Source organism: Indicator indicator, chromosome 22 (assembly GCF_027791375.1).
Source record: "Indicator indicator isolate 239-I01 chromosome 22, UM_Iind_1.1, whole genome shotgun sequence".
Taxonomy (NCBI): Eukaryota; Metazoa; Chordata; class Aves; order Piciformes; family Indicatoridae; genus Indicator; species Indicator indicator.
This window is the reverse complement of record NC_072031.1, coordinates 9,208,788-9,231,991: the sequence shown is the minus strand read 5'-3', so window position 1 is coordinate 9,231,991 and position 23,204 is coordinate 9,208,788. Positions and strand designations below refer to the sequence as shown.

At 43.7% G+C, this 23,204-nt stretch overlaps 2 protein-coding genes across 2 annotated transcripts; one reads left to right on the top strand and one right to left on the bottom strand.

Moving 5' to 3' along the window:
* Window positions 1-2,678: 2,678 nt before the first annotated feature.
* REXO5 (RNA exonuclease 5) lies at window positions 2,679-16,642 on the bottom strand. Its single transcript, XM_054391045.1, has 19 exons — window positions 16,609-16,642; window positions 16,211-16,332; window positions 15,231-15,357; window positions 14,297-14,381; window positions 12,841-12,990; window positions 12,588-12,676; window positions 11,790-11,905; window positions 10,915-11,053; window positions 10,252-10,346; window positions 9,395-9,497; window positions 8,649-8,785; window positions 8,236-8,344; window positions 7,814-7,924; window positions 7,552-7,689; window positions 6,972-7,064; window positions 6,235-6,454; window positions 5,517-5,710; window positions 4,752-4,861; window positions 2,679-2,761 (listed from the first exon to the last, which is right to left on the bottom strand). The coding sequence occupies exons 1-19, from the start codon at window positions 16,621-16,623 to the stop codon at window positions 2,692-2,694; spliced, it is 2,223 nt and encodes a 740-aa protein (XP_054247020.1). The 5' UTR covers window positions 16,624-16,642; the 3' UTR covers window positions 2,679-2,691.
* A 1,699-nt stretch (window positions 16,643-18,341) lies between these two features.
* ERI2 (ERI1 exoribonuclease family member 2) lies at window positions 18,342-23,005 on the top strand. Its single transcript, XM_054391239.1, has 8 exons — window positions 18,342-18,364; window positions 18,573-18,712; window positions 18,994-19,121; window positions 19,270-19,426; window positions 19,553-19,653; window positions 20,709-20,790; window positions 21,360-21,448; window positions 21,659-23,005. The coding sequence occupies exons 1-8, from the start codon at window positions 18,342-18,344 to the stop codon at window positions 23,003-23,005; spliced, it is 2,067 nt and encodes a 688-aa protein (XP_054247214.1).
* Window positions 23,006-23,204: the final 199 nt, after the last annotated feature.

Genomic DNA, 23,204 nt, shown 5'->3' with positions numbered 1-23,204 from the left:
CAAGAGACAACCGTTAGGAGGCAATGTTCTGGCTCTGGGAAATGAATGTACTGCTTGGCATGGAGCAGAGCTGTGCTTCCTCCTTCACCCAGCAGTACCAGGTGTGCTGTGCAAATGGAATGCTTGACAATGGCTGGAGTAAATTCTGGTTTGTGTAGGATCTTTTATTAAAGGGATGTGGCCAAATTTGAAACCATGACATAGAGGGAAAGTGGGAGAAGGTCAGAAGGCTACATCTATTATGAAGTCCCATTTGGTTTGTAGCTTTTACAATTCCTTATGTCAAATTTTGCTCACCGTTGTTGTCTGGAACAGAACGGAAACAGCATCTCACAGAATGTGCAATCTGAGGCACAATGCAAATAGATTGTGATAAGAAGGTTTTGTCTTTACTTGATAGCAATCCTGAGTGCAATGTTTTTGTCGTGTCCCTTTTGGAAGAGGAGCATTAAGTGCAGTCTGAAGTTTTTCTTTTCTTATAAGCAAAGCATTGATTTGTCCATTACTGACTTCTTGTGGAATTTGTGCCAGATGTATATTAAATATTTTGGTGCTTTTTCTAAGCCAAGCTGCCATTCATTTACCTGTGAGATTATTGTACTGATGTATATTTAAATGACCAATCCCTTCAAGAAAAAAAAAAAAAAAGACTCCTGTAGTCACAATGTATCCTGACTGCTGTAGCTTTGTGAATGTTCCAAAGCCTCTGGGTTGCCTGTGTTCCAGTAAGGTCTGAGGGGAGGGAGGGAACAGCTCCAGCAGCCTAACCCATTCCCTGGAAAGGGAATGTGCATGCTGGTGTGTACATTACTGAACAGGGGAGTACCTTTTGTGGTGTTTACACAATGACACGTTGCTCTTCACCTTTTTTTGTGCTCAAGGTTTGTACAAAATGCCTTATTTAAAGCTGAAGTCCTTTTTTTTTTTTTTTATACTTTCAATTAAAAGGGGACAAATTAATTATTTTTTCATGCCTATAAATAGGCCTCTTGCTAGTTTTGTTTGTCATCTCCAGAGTTTCTCAAGCAGGAATCCTGGATCTTGACCCAGTCCTTGCCGGGAGGTGACCACATCAGTTTTAAGTGTGTTGAAAAAAAAAAAAAAAAGTTGGGTTTTTTTTTTTCTTTTTTCAACTTTTCAGCACCAAGTGTCTGCAACAAAGAGATGCTGGCTGTGAACAGGAGTCTTACAGCAGGGTGGGTGCTAAGGTCAGTCTGCCTTTCACCCTCTTCCACTGAACTGCCTGATGCTGGGGTCAAGAGAAGACTGGCAGTGCTGGGCAAAGGAACTGGCTCCCTTTTACAAGTTGTAGTAGTGCTGACATTGATGCTTTTCCCAGTCTGTAGTATCTACAGCTGAAGGATGCCAGACTCATTTAGAGCGGATAAAACACCTTTCTAAATGAAAGAAAAAAATGGCTGCGTTCATCTTGTTTAATAGATTTCATTTCAGGAGTTTTGGAGGCTTTCACTTTAGGGACAAATTATACTGAGCATCTACTACCTGCTTACTAGTGCTGCCTCTGGGCTAGTGCTGCATTTGCTTTTCTCTCCCTTGTCTTTTGCCTGCGCCTCCTCATAGCAACTCTTAACTTCTACTCCGTAAGCTGCTCTTAGCTTGCAGTGAACTTGGGGTAGGAGAGTAGGAGGGTGTAAATACTGTCAATCAGCTGTATTTAGTAATTGCTGGACTGAAATCTATTTCAGCTTGATCTCAGCCTGTTCTAATTCTTATCAGGAAATCCTTTGTCTCACATTCAAGCCTTGTAACAAACATTTCCTTTGATTTTTCTTTTTGTTCTGGGTGCCCGAAGTGCTCCTAGGCATCCTCCTACTTAGAAACGCTATTAAGAAGAGATGCTCAAATTCTATGTTTTTTTAGGTGGCAATGGCTGCAAAGTATGGGTCTGAAGCTGTCAGGCTGCAAATGGGCTCACCCTACTGCTGGTAGTGCACTGTCTCCTCCTGCAGCTCTCCTTCCAGCTCCCTGCTGCAAGCGATGGTATGGTGTTGGCACAGACCTGTGCCTTCCTGAAAATGGGCCTTGTCCCTCCCACAGCCACACTAAAACTTCTCTTTTTTTCATCTTTTTGGTGCGTGAAGGGTGTGGGGGATGGTCAGGGATGGAGAAGAAAGTGGAGGGTGTCCAAGAAGTATGAATCATCAATTCCTCCTTTCCATGGGCTAAGTAGAGTACTTTCCGGAAAGGAGGCAGTAACTGCTTCAGGAGCCAGCACAGCACGCTTCCAGAACTCCACACCATTCCCTAGGACAGCTGTTAACTGCTGAGCAGCTGCTGCAGGTACCACATTAACTTAGCTCACTGCTTTAGGGCCTGCAAGGTGAAGACAATCCAGCTGGCACCTCAGCCCCTGGCAGCAAAGGACCTGCTGAGTTACATCTTGCAGGCCAAGGCTGATCGGCTTTTACACAATGCTCCCCTGGTTTGCCCCCAGCCCTTCCCAAGCACTTGCCTGGCTCAGCCACTGCCAGGGAAAACTGCCACAGCAAGAAGCGGTAATGGAAAAGGTTTTGTGCTTTAAGATGTTTTCAATAGCCTTTATTTTTAGACTTTGTTAGAGATACAGAGTGAAAGGCTATTGTTCTTATGGTAAGAGATCTTTACAAAGCCATCAATATTTGAGTAATTAAAAATATCTTAACAAAAGATTTTGCTTAAAAACTTGGCAGTTCAGTGAGCACTCCTCCCTCTGCCATCTTTTATTCCCATCAGACCAAGGCCAGACTGCGATCCATGCATGCTGCAACAGAAACAAGAGGTGTGGCATTGCTGTTCTGAGGAACCTTGATGCACACAAGCTTGCTGGTCCAGTAGCAAGAAGCCTGCAACATCCAGGGTCAGTAGACTGAAAAACTGTGCTTTGTTTTTCCACCCCACAATTATTTGGCATTCTTTTTAATGAAGAAGCCTTCTCTGGACTGTCAGCCTTCTGGGAAACAGAAATACAGGAACCTTGCTTGGCAAGAAACCACTTCCAAGCCTGGGATCGAGCTCCCTTCCAACCCACGCAGCAGCCTGAAAGAGCCACTGAGCCAGGCTCTGTGGGCTTCCACAGCTCCTTGTGAATGCAGACTCCTGTATCCTCCTCTTCTGCCAGTGGGATTCACACCCTTCAGTGATGTGAGATGAGAGGTAAGCTTATGCCCTTGAAAAGTAAATCTGGACCTACTGAGGCTAGCGTATCTGCTGCAGAGGACACATGGTAAGGACTGTTTCCAGTGGGTATGACAAGTTAGCAGGTAAGGTAACTGAGGTGACACAGCCAAGCAGAGAAGAGGCAACATCAGGAATGTAAAAATGGAGTCAGTTACAACCCAGAAGAAAACAACAGCTGCTCAAAGGGTCACATGCACCAAAATGCCCACAGCAGTTAGCCCTCAGCTCAGGCCTCTGATCTGACTGAAGGCAGCATTTGATAGCCCACAGTTGCAATGCATGTGGTCTATTTGAATAAAGCAGGAATTGCTGCTGTCCCATTTTGAGCTGTTCTTTTGAAACAGGTTAATGGTCTTTACTTAAGACAATTATGAAAAAAACCAAACTTGGTTTCGAATGTTATTGGAAACTGAACAATTAGAGCAGCTCATGCCAAGACCAGCCCTTGGCATGCAACCCTGGTGAAATGGTTTGTCAAAATATCCCCTTGGCTTGGGATGCAACTCCCTTCTAGGGACACTGTTTGGTGCAGAGGATAACATAGCATCCTGAGTCTTCTTTGCAAGCATGAGAGGGGAACCTGGCCTGGCTGCCTAGCCAGGCAGAAGAGATGCTGCTGAGCAGCTCTGCCTCCCTGCTTCTATTTCAGGGCATGCCTTCTGTCTGCACCAGAAATGGTACCCCTTCTGCTGAGGGGGAACTGAAAACCAAGGATAGATGTGACCTTTACTTAACTGCCTGAACAGTGACACAGTGAAGGAACAGAAAGAAGACTGCTGAAATAAGTATGTACCTAGGGCCCTTGTCTGGGAAAGATTCAGCCTTTCTTTTATTAATAAATTAAGCAGTGAATGACTGTGGCAGTTCAGGCCCCAGGTTCTGAGATGCAGGAAGCCTACTCCATATGGAAGTATCCCTGATACTAGTGCTGAAGCCCAATGCAACTGTAGGACTTGGCTCTTGCTATGCAAAAGCTTTAAGGACTCAGGGAAAGTGTTTTCTCCCAGTTGTGTCCCTCGTGTGAGAATAAGTGCATGAACCACCTCCTAGATCAGCTATGGGTACTACATCAGGGTGCTGCAAGACAGCAACTGGTAGATGATGCCTTGGCTGTACCATTAGGTGGTTTTAAAAAACAAACCACCCCCCACCAAAACCACTCAAAAAGCCCTGTTTGTTGTGGAACCTCTACTTGATTCTCTCATGAACACACAAAACTTTGCCTGGGGTCAACAGGGATGAAACAGCCTACAGGGGAAGGAGGGTGAACTGAGGAGACCTGTAGAATGGACCACCACTCTGTACTTCAGCCTTGCTAGGCTGGGCCTTCAGCTGTATAAATGGTTTCAGCACTTGTGCTTGCTCTGGATCAGGCATGGCTTATGCAGAATTTACTGCTGAAGTTCTATTTGCCTAACATGAACAGTCTGACTGAGTAACTACAACAGCTCCTCGAGGCTTTCTCTCAACTTCTCACTTCCTCGGGCAGGGTTTTAATTTTTAATAGATTAAGATAAAAATATTTGGCTATGTATTTTCCTTGCCTCTTTGCAAAAAAATAGGTGGCAACTTACCTGTTCACTCCAGGAAAGAGAACAATGCACAAGGTGTTATTCTGCAGACTTCTATAAAGTTTTTTGATATATTGGTCTAACTTCTTCACTTTCTTCCTTAGATCCTGCTCCTGCATAATAGAATAGAAACATTAAAATCCCCAATTCATCTGCAGATCTGTACCAACCACACTTAAAAAGTGTATGTGGTGAGGCTGACCTTTGGCCATGTCAGTGATGGAACAGGTGAGGACAGCAGTGATTCTATTACTGGCTGGTGTTTGACAGTGCAGTGGCTCTACAGCAGGGAGAACCACATGCCCTCCTCAAATGGCACTGCACCTTCCACCAGTAAAAATGAAAGCTTCAACTACAGCTGCTCTTTGCTGTATGACTACACAACCAGTCACCTCTCCCCTCTGATTCCCACAGCCCTTGCTACACCTGTATGTTGATCTGCCTGCTCTCCAGAGGTAGGCTTCAGTTTCTGTATAGCATCACACACTGCCCTGAGCAGCTATGCTGTTTTAAGGTTGTATCTTAAAAAGTTGTACCTCTTGCCTACAAACATCACATATCTCATGTGATGTTACCTCTTCAAACTGCCTTGGGAGGACTGACCCCTGGCAGCCTCTGCTGCAGCACAAAGGAGGTCCTGTTATACACAGCTGTGCACCTAGGTCTGCTCCAAAAATTACTGCTCCAAAAATTACTGCTCCCAATTCCCAGGGCAGTACAGGAGCTCCTCACCAACTGTAAAGAACATCAGCACAGCCTTAAACTCACAAAGTCAGAGAGCTGCTCCCTTTTCTCATGAGAAATGCTCCCTCCTTGCTGCCCATTGCTGTGACTTGTTTGTCGAATCCATCTCCAGAGGTGACCTGAAGCAAGAGCATTCCTAGTTCTCAGTCTGCTGCCCTTCAGCGTCCAGCCATTTAGAACTTCAAGGGCATCCAGAGCACTCTGTGGTTTCCAGAATTCTGAAACACAAACAGAAGGGGAACATGCTTTGGGAGTGATGTTGTTGCCCTATTCATTGTCACCTGTAGGGCAGGGCTAGAGGTGTGGAGCAGGAAGGAGACTGAAAACTGTAATCACTGCAGCAAGCAGGTCCTCATTTTGCTACAGGTAAACACCAGACTACAGAAATGTCAGTTAACTGCAGCAGCACTCATCCAGTTGGTCTCCTCACCTTTCTGAGGTGATTACTCATCTCTGTGAAGCTGCATAGTAGCCAACCCTCACATTGAGGTATTACAGCCAATGAAGTATCTTGGAACTTTTCTGAGTAGAGATTTTGTGCATGTTTTTAAGCATTTTTTTCCCTTTTAAAGATTTAGCTGTAAACTGCTCCTCCAAAAAAATAGCTGCTTTTTAGTTTAACTACCCTCACTTTGAGCAGACAGGAGTTGCAGTAACTCTTGCTCTGTCTGTGCAAAGTCCTGAGTGCAGCTGAATGAGTTCATGTGAAGGAAATAAGCAGGCTCTATGTGAAGCTACTTACTAAGGAAACAGCAGTTCCTGTGCTTTCCACTCTGGAGATCCTTTGGTAGGAACAGGGTTTCCAGGTCTTTCAACTGGCTGAATTCTTCTTGCAAGTCTGTCTCTGTTAATGAATTCTTTAGCCCCGCCACATAAATCACACCTTCATTTTCTACATCCAGTTCTAGTTCCTTTATCCAAACATCACAGTCCAGCATTGCTGCAGTGACAGGTCTCTGGACCTGGGGTGGGATCAGCAAGAACAAACACAGCATGTCAGCCCAAGCAGTTCTGTGTTCTGAGCTTCTATTTTCAATTATTTTCTCCCCTTGCCAAAAGCTGAGGAGCCCTTTTCCCTCTCTTGAAATATACATGCCTGATGAAGGCCATCTTAGTCATGGAGAAAGAAGAGACATCATGTTTGCAATGCAGAAACACTACAAATTAAGGGCCCCTTGCTCTGTGTATGGCATTTTAACACCCTGTTGCTTGCCTCATCCTTTGAAAGCTGCAGTTGGTGGTCAGAATGCTTTCTGACCCCCTTCTGCTGACAACCAGAAAGGAAAAAAAAAAAAAAAACAAAACAAGACAGCTGTAAGCATTTCCTTTCTGACAGTGTTTCTATACTGTCCATGCACAGGGAGATGGTAATAGCAAGACCAGCTCAGATGCTGTGCTGTGAGAAGGTGTTCAAAGAGCCATGGTGGATGTGGTTCCTGTGCTCAACATGACTTGGCTTTTGCTGTTTGTGTTGTTTACCTTAATGCAGGATCCTGCTACCTCAGTTTCATTTAGGCTTTCCACAGCAAGCTGGGCAGCTTCCAATACTTCATACTGGATACAGACATAGGGCTTGAAAGAGAACAAGAAGATACTGGAGGCTTAGCAGTAAGAGACATTATCCCTCCCTCTTTAAAAGTAAAGGCTGGGTCAAGTTGTGTTTGAAAGAGCAATGTCATTACCCTCCAACTTTTTTATATCTAACATTCCATATACCTTTGCTGTTAAAAACAACCTTCAATTAGCTTGTCAATCCTCTTCCCCCACCCTAACACAAATTAAAGGCCCTAGCAGATCAGTTCTCTTGAGAGGGACAAAAAGCATCTCAGCTTCTCCAGTGCTGACAGTCCTCTAGCTTAAACAGCACAGTCAAGCCACAGGAGCTGTGTTTATTCTTGACATTGCGTGGAGCAGCTTTCAGATACCCTGAGTTGTTGTAGCTGATGACTAAACCTCCAGAAACCCTCCCAAAGAGAGTAGTTTTAATGCTTATCTTTCCAAGAAATTACTCAGGCCTTCAATGCCTGCCAGCACACTGAATGCTTTGAGTGTTCCTCACCTGGTATGTTTCAGCTACCACATTAAGAGACTGGATTGGTCCACACATCTCAAATTCTTTTCTCACAGACTTCAGGCAAAAGCTTTCTTCAAAAGGACCTGCATAAATTGTCAGCATGTCAATCAGCTTGCTTCTCACCTGTAGGAACACAGATTAGAGAAGGAACTTCACAAAGCAAATGAACTAACTACTTGGTGCCTCCAGATAAATAACATGTCTTTCTGAGCTCAGCAATGAAAACTACTCTCAGAAAACCCAGTACCTTTTCACAAAGTCCAGCAAGAGGGTGAGAGGCAATATCCTCTGGTCCCAAACTGAACTGAATGATACTGAATGTGGACTGGGGAACATCTTCTAAGGCTCTCTGAAGAATCTGGAAGAAAAAGAGCGTGTGAGGTTTGAAGAGACAGCAAAACTCAGAAACAAAGCTATTGAACTTAATTCCCAACTTTAATTTTCATTATTGTCCGAGGAAGCCCTTGGGCAGAAAGTCTTTGATGAGTCATAGCAGGATGTAGAGGATCAAAGCTCATTTCCCATTTGACTAACCTGGTATTAACACCATTGCTAACAACTCTGTCAGGCAGCTTTTGAAAATAGGATTCATCTACCCACCCCCTCAACAAGAACACCTCTGAATTACTTTGATGTTTGCTTAGCCCAACCCACTCTAAATCCATTCACCTGTTTGTTTGAAGAGCTCGGGTTACTCTGACACAGGCCAGAAGGGTCTAGTTCCTCTCTGCCCAAAAGGAGGGGTTTTTGGCCTGTCACCTGCAAGCAGTCTAAAAAACTAACAGAGAGAAGCAAGCTGTGAACCACACTTCTGATCAATATGGTGATGTAAAAGCTTTTGAGAAGTGCTTGTCAGAGAAAACCAACAGGGTTCAGCAAAGACATCTCAAAGAATATTCTTGTCCTTAACATCGAAAGCAGCCTAGAAAACACTCTGTGAAATTTGAGCTGCAACTTCTGAAAGTTTTCCTGTGCAATGATCTGTGTCTCTCTGAAGATGCTGATGGCTTCTGACAAACAGAACACACTGATTTCACTGGGGATGCTGGAGGGAAACCAGGCACTTCTGAGCAGCACATTACCATGCTCTGGGGACGCGTGGAGGCTCAGTCAACTGCTTCTGGACCCTACATCCTTGTGGCTGTAATGCAGCTCTGTTCTGTGAGGCCTCAGCCAGTTTTTCATCTGTCAGAAGCTTCTCCAAGTTGAGTTCTGCTACCTTGGGGAAGGAAGATTAGCAGTTGGCTTCCATCTCAGCTAATTGTAGCTAACCAGAAAGCATGTGCTTTCTCTGTGAGTCACCCAGGCACGCTCCTCAGTAGTGAAAAAACACAGGCATTCATTTCTTGCCTTGTTACTGTCTGCTGTCATTTTCAAGCATGCAGCACTCACAGCACCAACCAGCAATCATCTCCAACAGTTCTCTTAGACATCAACAACACAGCAAGAGACTCATAAAACCACCTGACTCACTACCACAACATACAAGGTCTCTCTCACTTCTTTCATTTGGAAAAATAACAGACATTCCTGTAGGCTGGAAGGGTTTCAATCCTTCTTTACCCAGTGCCCCTCTTGAAGATGAGCAGCAGTGCTGATTCATGTCAGTGTTTGAGCAGTGGAACACTGGAAATGCTCAGGTTAGTAGGATACCTGGATACATGCTGAAAGCAAGAAGCTGGCAAAATGGAGGTCTCTATCACAGCTCCATTTTCTCTTTTAAATCACAAGAGGATAAGCAGGAATGGCTTGGGGTTTTTTCCTGCATAAGCATGGCAACTTGTACATTCTGTGATTAAAGATGGAAATCTTAATTAGATATACCTACCTTTGCTGGTCCTTGCTCTATAAAGAATTGAGCCAATTCCAATGCAGCTCTAGCATCTTCTGCAGGATCATGGCCAAGCTTCTCTTCACACTGAATCTCCTTCCTAGGGCATCAAAATCAGGTCAACAGGCATATTATCTGGGTTTTTTTTCCACAATGACCAACATACTGCCTTTCTAAACTGGATCCTTTACAAGCAAGACTGCTTTCCCCTCTACAAAAAGGATTTCAGCTCTGCACAGCAGAATTCTTGTGAAATATTCCCAATGTCACTGCAAGAAATGCTTTTGCAATGTTGAGCAAAACACCGACCAAAGCAGTGCTAATACTGCCTACTCTGATGCATGCCTATTTGCAATTTTACCTCTTCCCTGACTCACAGCCAGCTCACAGTTTGTACACAGACAGGGAGGCACCTCAGTGCCTCTGGTGCTGCAGAGTATTCACTCTGGTGAGAACTGGATTGCTAACAAGTGCTGTCCCATGGCAGCTTGTACACTGAGGAAGAGGATTTAAGTCAATAGAAGATGCTTTCCCACATTAGCCTTCACTTCTTGCTCATGTGTGAGCCAGAGTGTCTTTGTTACTCTACAGCTCACCACACAGGTATACCTGCAAGAAAGGCTGGTTTTGCTAGGATTCAGATCTGGTTTGGTCCCAGGGTCCCAGTTTATCACACTGCCTGATATTTCAAGTGAGCAGTAAATTCTTCTTTACCATGTCTCTCTGTACAGCCTGTCCCTTTCTTCTGAACTTTAGAGAAAAATAAATAAAATCATCCTGATGCTACTAGTGGAAAAGCAAGAGCACCTGCCCAACCTTTAATGTTTCCCTTAGCAGTACAGTAATAATCTTACCCTAAAACAGCTTTGGCTAGAAATTTTAGCTTAAATCTTCGACCTGCATTTCTGGCAAAAAGCAAGGAGGTATCAATAACACTGGGGTGGATCATCTGCAAGAGAGAAAACATCAGCAGTTTGATTTAAGAACAGCAGTCACATAAGATTAGGCAGCAGCTCCATGTTATTGGTGCCTCTGCCTTTTCACTTCAGTTACCAATTTCTACCTGATTGGTAACTGGTCCACAAGAAGAAAGCAGATTGGAATAACGAAACAAGCCCAACTCTCCTTTCTAACACTCCATTGTGCTAGAAATCTAGACTTGGTTAGAAAGATTAGTCATGATTGAAGCATTTTAGGTTGGTTACATTAAATATAGGAAGGACTTAAGTTCTTCCTGTGAGAGAGAGAGCAGAAGCATGTGGTTAAAGCAGAGAGGTAAAGCTTCAGTTGCAACTGTGTCTATGTCTGAACAGATTCCTCCCTTCTTTCTGGGTTCTGAATAGCCCCTTGCAAGTTTTATATATATTAGGAGTCTGTTTCTTTTAAACCCTTACAGACATAAGGCCATTCATAATAAAAAACAATTAATACATGTTCACTAATTAAAAAAAAAAAATCATAGTTTTCAGGTCTGAAATCGCAGGGTTAGGAAAAGTACTCATAAAAAACATACTCACTTCCAAAGCCTGAAGATCAGAATTTAGAGAATGCCCCACCAATACTGCATCATGGGGAAGCATCTTTTTCAGTCTGGTTTGGATGTCTGATAGCTTTGTTTTCACTGGAAGAAGCATTTTCTTTGTGATTCCTGAGTATCTGCAACACAGAAGTTGGATGAGGAAAAGCCAACACGTTAGCAACAGCACCTGCTGGAGAGAGCTACAAGCAGGGCACATAAAATACAAAGTCAATGTAACTAAGAAGAGAATTGCTAGCTACTGCTTTTTGTTCCTACAAAAGATGATACACTGCAGGTACAGTAAAATGCTATGAGTTTATCTCACTCAAATGTAATCTATTCTAAAGTGATGCATTTCTTAGCATCACATAGCACAGGTAAGGATGCTTCCAAGTAACCTGAAAGGGCTGGCACATCAACTCATGGATAAAGCTGGGCAAAGTTTTGGATGACACCAGGCTTCAGTTTTGTGTGAAAGCTGGTAAGCTGCTCTAGTAATTTTTTACAAATGAGCAAACCTAGTGATAGAGCAGAGATGCAGACTGCAATCCTGTGCTCTTACCCTGTATCCTATTTTATAGCCAGCAGTAAAAAACAACTACTGCTTTGTATCACTAATCTGTAACAGAACTCTCCTAGAGCACTGCAGTGATAGTGCCTCTGCCTTGCAGCCACAGGGGCACTGTGTGGCACAGAGTGTACTAATGATCGTGGTTATTCTGCTCAGACAGAACTGTATTCTTAACACTGAGGAAAATGCAGTAGACACCTGTGCAAACCAAAGCTTTCTGCAAAACCCTGTGTAACAGGTTTGATTTGAAACCTGCTGCAGCTCTGGAAGGCAAAGAGATAAGAAACTTATGTGCAAGTCACTTGGTGCGGTAGTTCACGACGGTGGTTTCAGGTTTCACCAGTTCATTCAGGAGGCATTGACCCTGTGCATCCACCAGAGAGACACGAGTGACCTCATTCCCTTTTACAGTCAGGCACTGTCAGGAAGAAGCAGAGGCAGTTGTTGAATCAGCATGGCACTGCCACTCAAAACCAGTGGCCAGCATCACCACTAAGGATTTTCTCAAGAGGCCTACCACCCATGGCTAGTTGGCTTACACTGCAGCATGCTTCATTTTAATTGTTCAATGCCCACCACAAAGAAACCCAAGATGGAAAAAGTGCTGATTTCACTGAATCAGTTGTGCTCTCACTGCAGAGCTGTCACTGAGAGCATCTTGACCAGAGATGTCCATTGAAGAGCAGAGTTGAGGCTGTATTGCTGCTTCTCAGTGCTGATGCCAAGTAGGCATCTCTGAAGGTCAAAACTGCACTAAAGGAGGAATCCACAGCAGCATGCTGCCACAACTGTGACAGCTAAAGGAAAGCTATGGGAAGTATCTCTCCTTTCCAAACCTTGGGGAGGGCTGGGAGAAGGAATGCAGACCTGAGCTCTCTGCTGCACTGCTATCTTGTTGCCAGAACCACTTCCTACATCCTTCCTACCGCTGGATTAGCACTGACACCACGAATGAAGGGACTGGCAGTAGATATTAATGATCAGAAGTGATTTAGCATGGTTTAGCAAATACATAGGGTGCTTGGCTCACTCTGGAACAGCTGGCCAGAGTTTGGCTGCTCAACTGTATTCTGTCAAAGGCACACAAACTTGATTTTTACCATTTCACAATCCAGACCAAAGAGGGGGCTGCTGTCTGTCCTCTGCTGATCACACTCTGTATATATATAGCCCTTACATTCAGGGGAGCCTAGAATGAAAAGATACCCATGAATAAGAAACTTCTCTCTTCTAAAATCCATCATTATCTTCTATGACTGCACATCACTAACTGTCAAAAAGATTAAAACAAAACAAAACAAAACACAAAACACCCAGAGCAAAACAACCAAAGAGAAGCCCTTAAAAACTAACCTTTTATGGGGTAGTCATTTTTTTTCTGCTCTTCTAGAGTTAGAGTATAGCTGGTGAGGCCTTGCTTTTTCTCTCCATATTTCCGTATGATGGGATCACGCTGCAAGCCTGAGCTTTTAGGAGGACAGTCACCACCAGGGGAATTCAAATCTGCAACACACAGAAGCATCTGTCAAGCTCAGAGAGCACTCCCTACACCTGCAGTCACTTTTCTGTATTAGTGTGCAAGAGGCTACACCATTTCACAGGGAAACACTACCTGGAACAATGAACTGGATAGATTAGACTGACAGGTAGACCAGACAGACAGTCTATGCCTATATCCCTCTCTCTAGTTTATCTTTCTCACTTATACCTCCTTTAATGAATGAATAACCACACTGTATACAGTGCACACATACAATTACACACACACAATACTGTATACATGCTGTATCTAGTGAATCTACTCTCTTCCTCTCTCTCTCTAATTCACTTGCTGGGTAGGCTGCTTGAGTCTTTCCCCAGTTCAGCTACTGACACTGTTGCTGACTCAGAGGCAGGTCACATCACAAGTCTCTGGTGTTCCTTTCAAAAACCTGCTTCATAAACATGACAATTACTTCAGGTAAGCTGGAAGAAAAGTTGGGTTGATTTGTTGTTTTGTGTTTTGGGGTTTTTTTTGTTTGTTTGTTTGTTTTCCCCTACCTTCTCTGTGAAATTCTTTCCCTTATGTATTACCAGGAGAAAATATTCTCTAAGAGTGGCTTACAAAGAAGCAAACACTGAACTGACACCAGAATCCACAGCTGTATAAATTATCTTGTAGATGATTCTTTGCAGACTGCACTTAGAAGAAAAATATTTCTGACAGCTCAGCTCTGTGACTGTGCATCAGGTTTACAGTCAGAATGCTAGAGGACTCTGCCAATAATCTGAAAGCAACAGCTGCTCATTCTCCCACCTGGGATTTGAATTCAAGAACCTTTGTTACACTTCTAACAACTTCCCTGAAGTTCTTTCTGTGGTCTCTGGCAGGTTTTACAAGCCTGCTGGCTTACAATCCCCTCTACAAAGAGTGTAGCAATAGGAAATCAGTTGTCAACACACCCCTTCTTTGATTTACTGCTCAAAGAAATGAGTAACTGCTTAGCTTTGACCTAGTTTATAGCTCTGTGTATTTTATTACATACATCTTAGAATAAAATAACCACAAAAGAGGTAATGAAGCCACAGAATTTTGTTTAAAACATGTCAAAAACTTTCTCTCTGCTTTTTGCGTTTGTGACAACATGACCAATAGTTACTGAACTGGTGTCCCTGCCCATGGCAGGAGGGTTGCACCTAGATGATCCTTAAGGTCCTTGCCAATCCAAAGCATTTTATGAATCTGTGAAAGTAGTCTCACAGTTTAATGTGTTTTCCTTTCTAAACCACTTTACTACAGCAGGAGATGATGCAAACCTAAACAAGTTACCTTGTGCAGTGTTCTGAGGTTTCGGGTTTGCCCTTTCTCCATACAGGCTGGCTGGGAAGTTGGCAGAAGGCGTTAATGTGAATCTCTGAAAAGAGATGCATTGGAGACTTTTGAAACAGAAACAAAAATATCAAGCAAATCAGGTGTTTCTTGATCCCCCAATTAGCTAAATTTAGAGGAGGAAGGACAAAAAAAGTAGTGGCCATATGTCTGGTGTTTTCCCAAGGGAAAAAACACCCATCCAACACAAACTAAACCTATTTTAATGACAGAAGATAGAGGATTCTTTGTACCAAGGGACAGATTTGCCTTGCCTGATACCATCAAGGCAAGTCTCAAGACTTTCTTTGATAGAAACTAAAGCAAGTTCCAGTGATTAAGCTGTGATTTGCATTTGCTGCCACTCAAGGAGAACTCTCTGGAAGACTGAAGTGCTTTTTTCTTCCTTCCTTCCTTCCTTGAAAAATGCTGTTTCTAACTCAGATTTTTTTTTTAAATAATCTTTTTGGGAAATGGGAGAAGTAACATAAAGTGCAAATAGTACAGGGGAGATTTCTCAACCAGTAGGAACAGCATAACTCTGTTGAGAGACTTCTCTTGAAAGTGAATTCTAAATTAACCAAGATATTTTTAATCTCACTGGATTCCTGAAGATGTGGGAAGCATAATAGTTGGAGGATTGAAACATCAATAGCTTCACCTGATAAGGCTTCAGAGAAGCAAGTCTTGAAAACGTTTCTAATATCAAAGCCTTGGCCTTTGTTCTGAGCTGACAAAGGCTACAAATAGATCCTCTCACTAGCTTGCTTTGAGAGTCAAAGATGGCCATTTCCTATTGGAGAAGGCAGCAATTCCACAGCAGGGCTTAATCCCTAGGACATTGTTTCAGGACTGGAAGAAGTTCAGGAGACAGCAATGCAGTTTGGGGACTTACCTGTTGGAACACTCTTCTGAGGTGTTTGAACTGCAGATAGAATTTGTAGAAATGGAGTTGGCTCATTTCATTGAGAATAATAACCACAACCCCAGCCAGGTGTCTCTGGTGATAAATATGGCACCAGCTGCAGTTTTAAACAAACAAACAAAAAAGCAGTAATAGAAAGAAGAATAAAAGCAAAGCAAAATTACCAAGCACTCTTAAAAAACAAACTTGAAATCAGCCCAGCTTTTAAGTCAGTAAATGGCCAAGTGCCAGATGCCTTCAATGAGAAGAGGCTTTATAGCTTATCTCAAACAGCCACATACTCCTGGAAGCAACACAATACAGGAGACAGAGCAAGAATGAGTTACAGAAAATTCTGCTGCAGCCCCATTTAGGTGCATCAGAGTGTGAATACCCAAGTAACTGCTGCAGTGATGCAGTCCAGTGAATTAATGCGTCTGAAAAAGTTTTACAAACTCTTTTTTTTCACTACTAAATTCTGAAGTGGGATCATTTTTGCCTTTGAAGTTTCATTTCAAGACCAATGGGTCGCTGTACTTTTGCCATCCAAGGTTATGTCAGCCTTTCCCTTCCATTGCTGAGAGGCTGCATTGAAGACAGTTTTTCCCCAAACACCCCAGGAAACACTTTCGATTAGATCTGACGTGCAAGGCATTCCTATTTGTTGTGTTGTGTTCATATTTTGAATGTGGTAATTGTCACTCAGTGTGTGAAGCTTCTTCAGTTCCACAGAACTGTTTAGTTTTGATAACTGCATGAAACAAAACTGTGAAGTGGCAGAATTTTTGTCAGAAGAGGAATTCTGGTCTCTGGCCAAGTTAAACAACAACTGGATCGACATCATACAGGCTGTCATTGTGGTGACTGCCTTGCAAGGATTCCAAATCCAGCATGGCCAATATGCCTCTAGGAATGTTTTCACATGTTGGGACACAAGACACGACTGATTCCAGAGTACAAATGTGTGATACCTGGGTTGTGTTGCATTGTGGCTTCTTCCCAAAGCTGCATACTTTAACAACTCATAGAACTGGTCATGGCTGATTTCACAGTCCTCACCAAACAAAGTTGCTGACAGGCATGATGACTTCTCCTGTAGAAAAGGAAGCACCAGTAAAGAAAGATTTCATGTAATCACACAAGTTCATACAAAGTTAAGTGAACTATACAGCAAAAGAAAAGTATTTACTATTTGGATACAATCGTTGCACTTAACGCTTCCACTCATTATGGGCAAAAGTTTCCTTTCAGATCATACTTTAATATTAAAATTCTTGTATTTCAGTAATGCAGGTACCCTACCTTCAAAGATTTATTTAATACAAAGTAGTATAAGCAGAGGTATGTAGTGAGGAGACTTAAAAGTTACTTGGTTTGTCAGCATGGTGTTCTGCTCTCACAACCCATTCCCCCACTTGCTGCTGTGAGCTCTGGGTGTTTTTGGAAGTGTTCTATGTAGCCACTTCACGGAAGGTTTTGCTGAAAGCCATTTACTTCGTTTACATTCTGTGCTCTGTTTTGGCAGATGGGTTTGCTGACCCCTGCAGGAATCAAACGTTTCAGTCGAAACTGCGGGAAGAAATTATCACTTGGATGAGAGATGGAGTGGAGACTGTACCACACAGTTCAACACAATTCTTTAAACCTGAATGAAGGCTCCTATTCTCCTAAAAAGCTAACCAGCAAGTGATTTTGGAGATCTGCACCAAACATTTGGTCTGTTTCAGTGAGCAACTCTGATCTGCAAACATTTTAAAGAAACTTTTTTTTTTTTTTTTAAGTGATGAGAAGGCTTCATGACACACAGGGGAAAGGAAAAGAGACCACAGAATGCTAATGAACCTTTTGCTTATTAATTTTGACAGAGCCTGTCCTCATGGGGTTGCGCCAGGGCACTTTTAAAGCCATTTGTCATTGCTAAACAGAGGTGACAACCTTTGAGGTTAAGAATCACCTGGTATGAATAACACAGGGTGTTGTAATTTCTAGTCCTGCATCTCTCACACCAAGTTAGACAAGTAAGTAACGACACCGTTGTTTTCAATATGATCTAATTAGAACTTTGCAACAAAACACCAACCAAACAGCTGTTTCATTTCACCAAACAAAGGCCACCTGCCAACCACAGGAATTCCACTCTCTGCTCAAGTGCAATTAGGACTGATCTCACATGCTTGCTCTTGTCCTGTAGCGGCAACTATGTAAGATGTAACCTGAACAGATGGAGCATATTAAGGGCATGGACCCCTGAAAATCAAAAGTGATTAACTCTTTTTCTTCAATCCCCACAAGCAGACACAATCCTCCTTTCAAAATCCACTTGATTTATGAAAAATATTAGAGTATTTGTTAAAAAAATTCCTTAAATGCAAATGCCTAACACTCCAAATGAGTTCATTTACACATTTCTTGACGCAAAAACGAAGCCATTATCTTTAGGCGTGATGCAATAAATCCACCAAACGGGGCTGCTAGAGAGATACTGCACAGCCCCAGCCCCGCGGCGTTTGCCCAATACCCCTATGGCCAGCACGCTGCTCACCTCAGGGCCCTGGTCGCCGCCATCCACCCTCCTTCTCTTTCGCGCCGTCTGCTGTTCCCCCACGTTCTCCCCGGCTCCGGCGGGCCTTTTGTACCCATTAACGCTGACAGCCTTTGCCATGACCTAGACGAAGGCACAGTAGGTTCAGGGGGGCGCGGCCGCTCACAGAGGGGCAACAGCCCGGCAGTGTCAGCCCCGGCCTACCCGGGCCAGACCCCAGCGCCTGCCCCACCGCCGGGACAGCACCGGTAGCGGGGAGCGCCCGCACCCCTGACGCCGTGGGACCGATCCCCTGCCGCCCTCTCCCTCCCCCAGTCTTCCAAAGCGGAACATGGGCCGCGGATCCCACCTCAGCCACGCCGGACTCTGCAGCGGGAAGCACGCCGCATCGGCACGCGGCTACCTGAGCTTGCCGGCGACCAAGACCAGAGCAGCCGATCCGCCGACAGCACGGATTGGGGCGGGCCCACTGCCTCCGGCGGGAGGTTTCAAATGGCCGCTGTGGCGCCGAGTCCCCTCAGGGATGGCCGCTATCCGCCTGTGCGGGGCTGAGGGTGGAGATGGCTACCAAGCGTCTGGCCAGGTATGGGCCGCTGGGCTGGGAGATCTTTCCCACCGAGACCCCCGCAGGGAACGGAAATGGGGTGGTGGCATCCAGGCGGGCGGGGCCCTGAGGGGGACCGGGGTGCTGACGGAGACTGGGGCGTCCGCTCGTCCCAGGAGGGGCAGGGGAGGACTGGCCGCTCAGCGCTGGGGTGCTGAGGCGATGCCGGCGCCTCTGCGGTCCGCAGGCAGCTGGGGCTGGCTCGGAGCAGTGTGCGGGCGCGGAGCCGTACGCAGGCGGCGGCGGAGCAACGCTTCGGTTTCCTCATCGTGCTGGACTTCGAGGCCACGTGCTGGCGGGACGCGGGGCGGCGCAGCCCCGAGATCAGTGAGTGCAAGGTGCTGGGGCGGCCGGACACCGAACGACACCATCCCGGCTGCGGGGGCAGAGGCGGGGAGGGTGTTGGCCGTGCTGCTGGCGTGCGTAGGAGACGGCTTTGAACGTCGTGTCTTCGTTACGTCATTTCCCGTCTAATCCCTTATATTTCAATCTCTGTTTAAAGTGGGGGACATAATTTTTGCGACCAGCTCTAACCCTTCTGGTTTCGTCGTTTGTTTTTCCGTTTGTTTGTTTGCCCCGTTCTCTCTCTCATTTTTTTTTTTGCACAGTTGAATTTCCAGCAGTCCTGTTAAACACTTCAACAGGAGACATTGAATCTGAATTCCACACCTATGTCCAGCCACAGGAGCATCCCATTCTGTCTGAATTTTGTACAGAACTAACAGGCATTACACAGGTGATACTGCCACTTAGCGTTATTTTACACTACTGTAATTGCTGTTTGCTGTTTTATTTGGTGGCTTTTAAAGCTCTAAAAATAATTAAATTGTAAATGAATGTCGGTGCATACTAACACATGCACGCTTCTTCTCTGTTTTATAAAGGATCAGGTTGATGAGGGGCTCCCTCTAAACATTTGCTTATCACAGTTTTTGAAATGGATTGAAAAGATACAAAAGGAGAAGAAAATCCTATTCGGTACAGATGCTCTAAGTCATTCTAACTCTGAAGCAAAAGCATGTACCTTTGTAACTTGGACGGGTAAATATAATTTTTATTTGCTTTTTCTGCACCATTCCACATATTAAAAAAAAAAACATTTGGTGGTGCTAGTGAGATTGTCTACACTTCTAGGAGTATTTGTGTTTTGTTTTGTTTCCTGTGCAGACTGGGACCTGGGTGTGTGTTTGCAGTATGAATGTAAAAGGAAGCAGCTGCGAAAACCTGACATTTTCAATTCCTGGATTGATCTCAAAGCAACGTACAGGGTAAGAAGATGGAGAGACTGTGAATCATTTATACCCATATCTCAAAGGCTAATTCTATCTGAGCCAATATCATGTGTTCCAGTGACTAGAGGAACCCATTTGTTTTCTTCCCCTGCTGTTTTCACTCCCTAACAAACTGCATGCCCTAGAACTGTGTGTATTTTAATAGAAATCTTAATGGCAGGAAAACAACTTGATACTATTTTTAGACAACTGAATGACAGTCCTAGGTGATTTTTTTTGAGCTGTTCTGCCTTTCCTGACCTATTTTGCTCTGCTTGCTTCCTAACTTCCCTCCTTTTTTGTGCTCATATTGCTGCATAGAAAATAGTCACCATCTCTTTAAAGGTAGAGATCTGGCCAGAATGTCTATTCTGACTAGCATGCATAATACTGAAAAAATGAATGCATGTTCACTACACAGTCTACATTGCCACAGAGTTCCAACTTGGGGGCTAACAGCACCCCTAAGTGTACCCCTGTGTAGTCAAGGAAGCTTTCAAAGGGTTATCCAGGAGTCTACCTGTCCCAACACTCAGAGCCTAGTCACTTAACCTAGGTAGCAGGATTAGGTCTCCAAAGATCAATAATATGATTTTTCCTCTTTACTTGTGATCTAGTGAGATCCTGGGAGTGAGTAGCAATACTCACTTCTCATTTAGAAAGAATTTATCCCTATGCCAAATATGTTAATGCCCATGCCTTTGCAATATGCAACAATTTAAACATCTCAGGATGTTATTTATAGTTGTACTCTTCAGTGCTGTGCTGTTAAGGCCTTTATCAATGTAAGCCATAAAGTGCAAATACCTGACTCTAGAGCTAAGACAGAGAGGATTGGTGGTTCTTTCCAGTTTGCTACAGGGTAAGTCACTTATGCTCTTATTCATCCTGCCTGTACAATGAAGATGCCTGACCTGCACAAGTGCCTTGGGAGATTTACTACTCATGAGGTGGTATTTCTGAAATGGTTTTCACCTCACTAAGAAGAGGTTTTGAAATGCTTTACATGAAGCACTTGCTTTTTTTTTTTGGTTTTTTTTTTTTTTCCTTAGGCCTTCTATAACAGGCAGCCAAAAGGGCTAAATGGTGCTTTGCAGGATTTGGGGATAGCTTTTGAAGGACGGGAGCATTCTGGTAAGCACGACATGGTGATCCTCATTTTAGTATTTATGTTTTTTATAAAGCTAAATAGCTACTACTTAGTTTGAGTTAGCTAAACCAAAGCAGCTAGTAACAGCTAGTCATTCCCCTGAAGAGTAACTGCTGTTTCAGGTTATGAAATGTTCAGTCCAACAGACACGTGGAAACAAGTAAGGCCATATGCTTCAAAGATCAGAGACTTCTCACTGACCTCATGCTTTACTTCTGTAAAGCAATGTAATCTCTCCTAGTGCTACTGAGTACACAATTTCTGAATTTCTGGGTGCAAAAGAGGCAAAGGAAGGATATGGAAACTTGATTTTACCTGATAGCTTTGGAAAAAAACAAACTTGTTGTATATATATGTTCAGTCCTTCAGAGGTTTCATCACAGGGAACTTCTTGGAATTTTTTGACTTCCACTTCCCTTTTTTGAACTAGAAAATTATGTGCCAGATTTCTGTAAATCCCTTCCATTTTTTGTAAGGCTTTCCTATGAGTAGTTTAAAGTAGTTCCTATTAGTAGTTTAAAGCTAAGACACTAATGTAACCATACTTCTGAAGGGTTGGATGATTCCCGGAATACTGCGCGGCTTGCTTGGAGGCTGATTTGTGATGGATGTGTGCTGAAGGTTACTAAATCTCTGGATAAGGTTAGTAACTACTTTGTATCTTCCTTCCCACTTGCTTTGTAGCCTGGAAAACAGATGAAAGGTGAGCAATTCAAATAACACACACAGTATTTTGGCTGTGAATTGAACAGAACATCCCTAGACTCATACACTTACTAATTTTGTGCATTGATTCCTGGAACTTCTGGGTATTCACTTTCCAAAATCTCTTTTTGTTTACGGGGTCCCTAGGCACATCTGAAGAATAATACAGTTTCCAGAACACCGACTATAAACTTCTCTGACAAGACTGCACTGGGAAGAAACAGCAGACCTGAAACATCTAGAGATGGAGCTTGTGCAACAAGCTCTCTGGCTGAGAAAAACCAGAACAGTGTTGCTGGAATTAAGATAAATTCTAACGTACAAACCGAAAAACATCATCAGACCGCTTGCACCAATTCATCTGCAGATGTCCGTGTTGTACCTACCAGCAGCTCAAGGGCTGAGTTATATGCTCAATCCCACAGCTCTTCAACAGCATCTACTGACAGATTTCCTGTTCCTCTTGAGCAGGCACAGCAATCTCCCCATACTCTGTCAGCAGGCATTTGGCAAGGATTAAGCAATCACCAGCCTCTGAGTACAGCTGGATATAACGCTCCGGTACCCAGGTCAGGACTAGTGCTCGTCTCCACAACCCTCTCCTCAGTTAATATCTCTAACGAAGATATCAGTACTAGTTCTGACTGCTTATCTCTGCTGAGTGACTGGGAAGATGTTGCTTTAATACCAGAATCTCAGTATGAACAAAATTCAGACTGTATTCCATTCAAAGATGACTCAAGTAGAGATATTTTAACAGCTTTTGAAGAGAAAGCGATTTCAAAACAATTGGCTGTGCTGAGTTCAGAAAATCAGAGTTTGGATAACTCCATAGTACCTGTGGAACCTCTGAAATCTATTGTTTACAAAAGTCCTGATACTACTATCTATAATGTAGGAGCAGTACAAAGGCAGACCTCAATGTTTTCAGCTTTTAAGTTACCACCTGAAAAGGTAAATGGTATTTCAGCACCATCAGCATCAGCTGGAACTTATTCCAGTCCAGCAGAGGTCCCTAAAAGAAAGGCAACTAGTCCAAAAGCCTTCCCACCAGCAAAGAAACAGTCTTTTGCTATATATGAAGAGAAAAGGGCATCTTCTGACCATTCCTTACCTTTAAGAAGTTCAAATTTGCCCCAAGTATCTCCTGCCATTCTGAACTCCATGGTCAATTCAGTTCAGTCTGTAAGAGCTGTGAAAAATGGCAAACCAACTCCCCCTCTGTGTAACTGTGGTCGAAGAACTAAAAAGCTCCATGTGTCAAATGCTGGTCCAAATCATGGCAAAGCCTTTTTTTGTTGTCCTGTTGGCAAGCACGAAGGTAAGAAGAAAGGTTGTGGATACTTCAAGTGGGAAGATGCACTTCTGAAAGAAAAATCTAATAGTCCGAGCATGAATGCAGATGCTGTGACCCCTCTTGGAACTTGTACTAATAATTCAGGAAACTCTTCCAACAGAAAATATTTGCCTCTTCGACCCTCTATGAGAACTTGAAAACTGGTAATAATTTTTGTCTGAACCTTAATCTCAGTAAATTGACCATGCATAATATAGCCAGGACAGTCAAATGATGTTCTGAGAATGGGACACAGCTTGGTTAACATAGAAATGGGAATGGCTCAAGAATCCCAAAATGCCAACGTATCATAAAGTAGGTGATCAAGGAAGTGCAAGAGAACAGACTGAAGTGTAA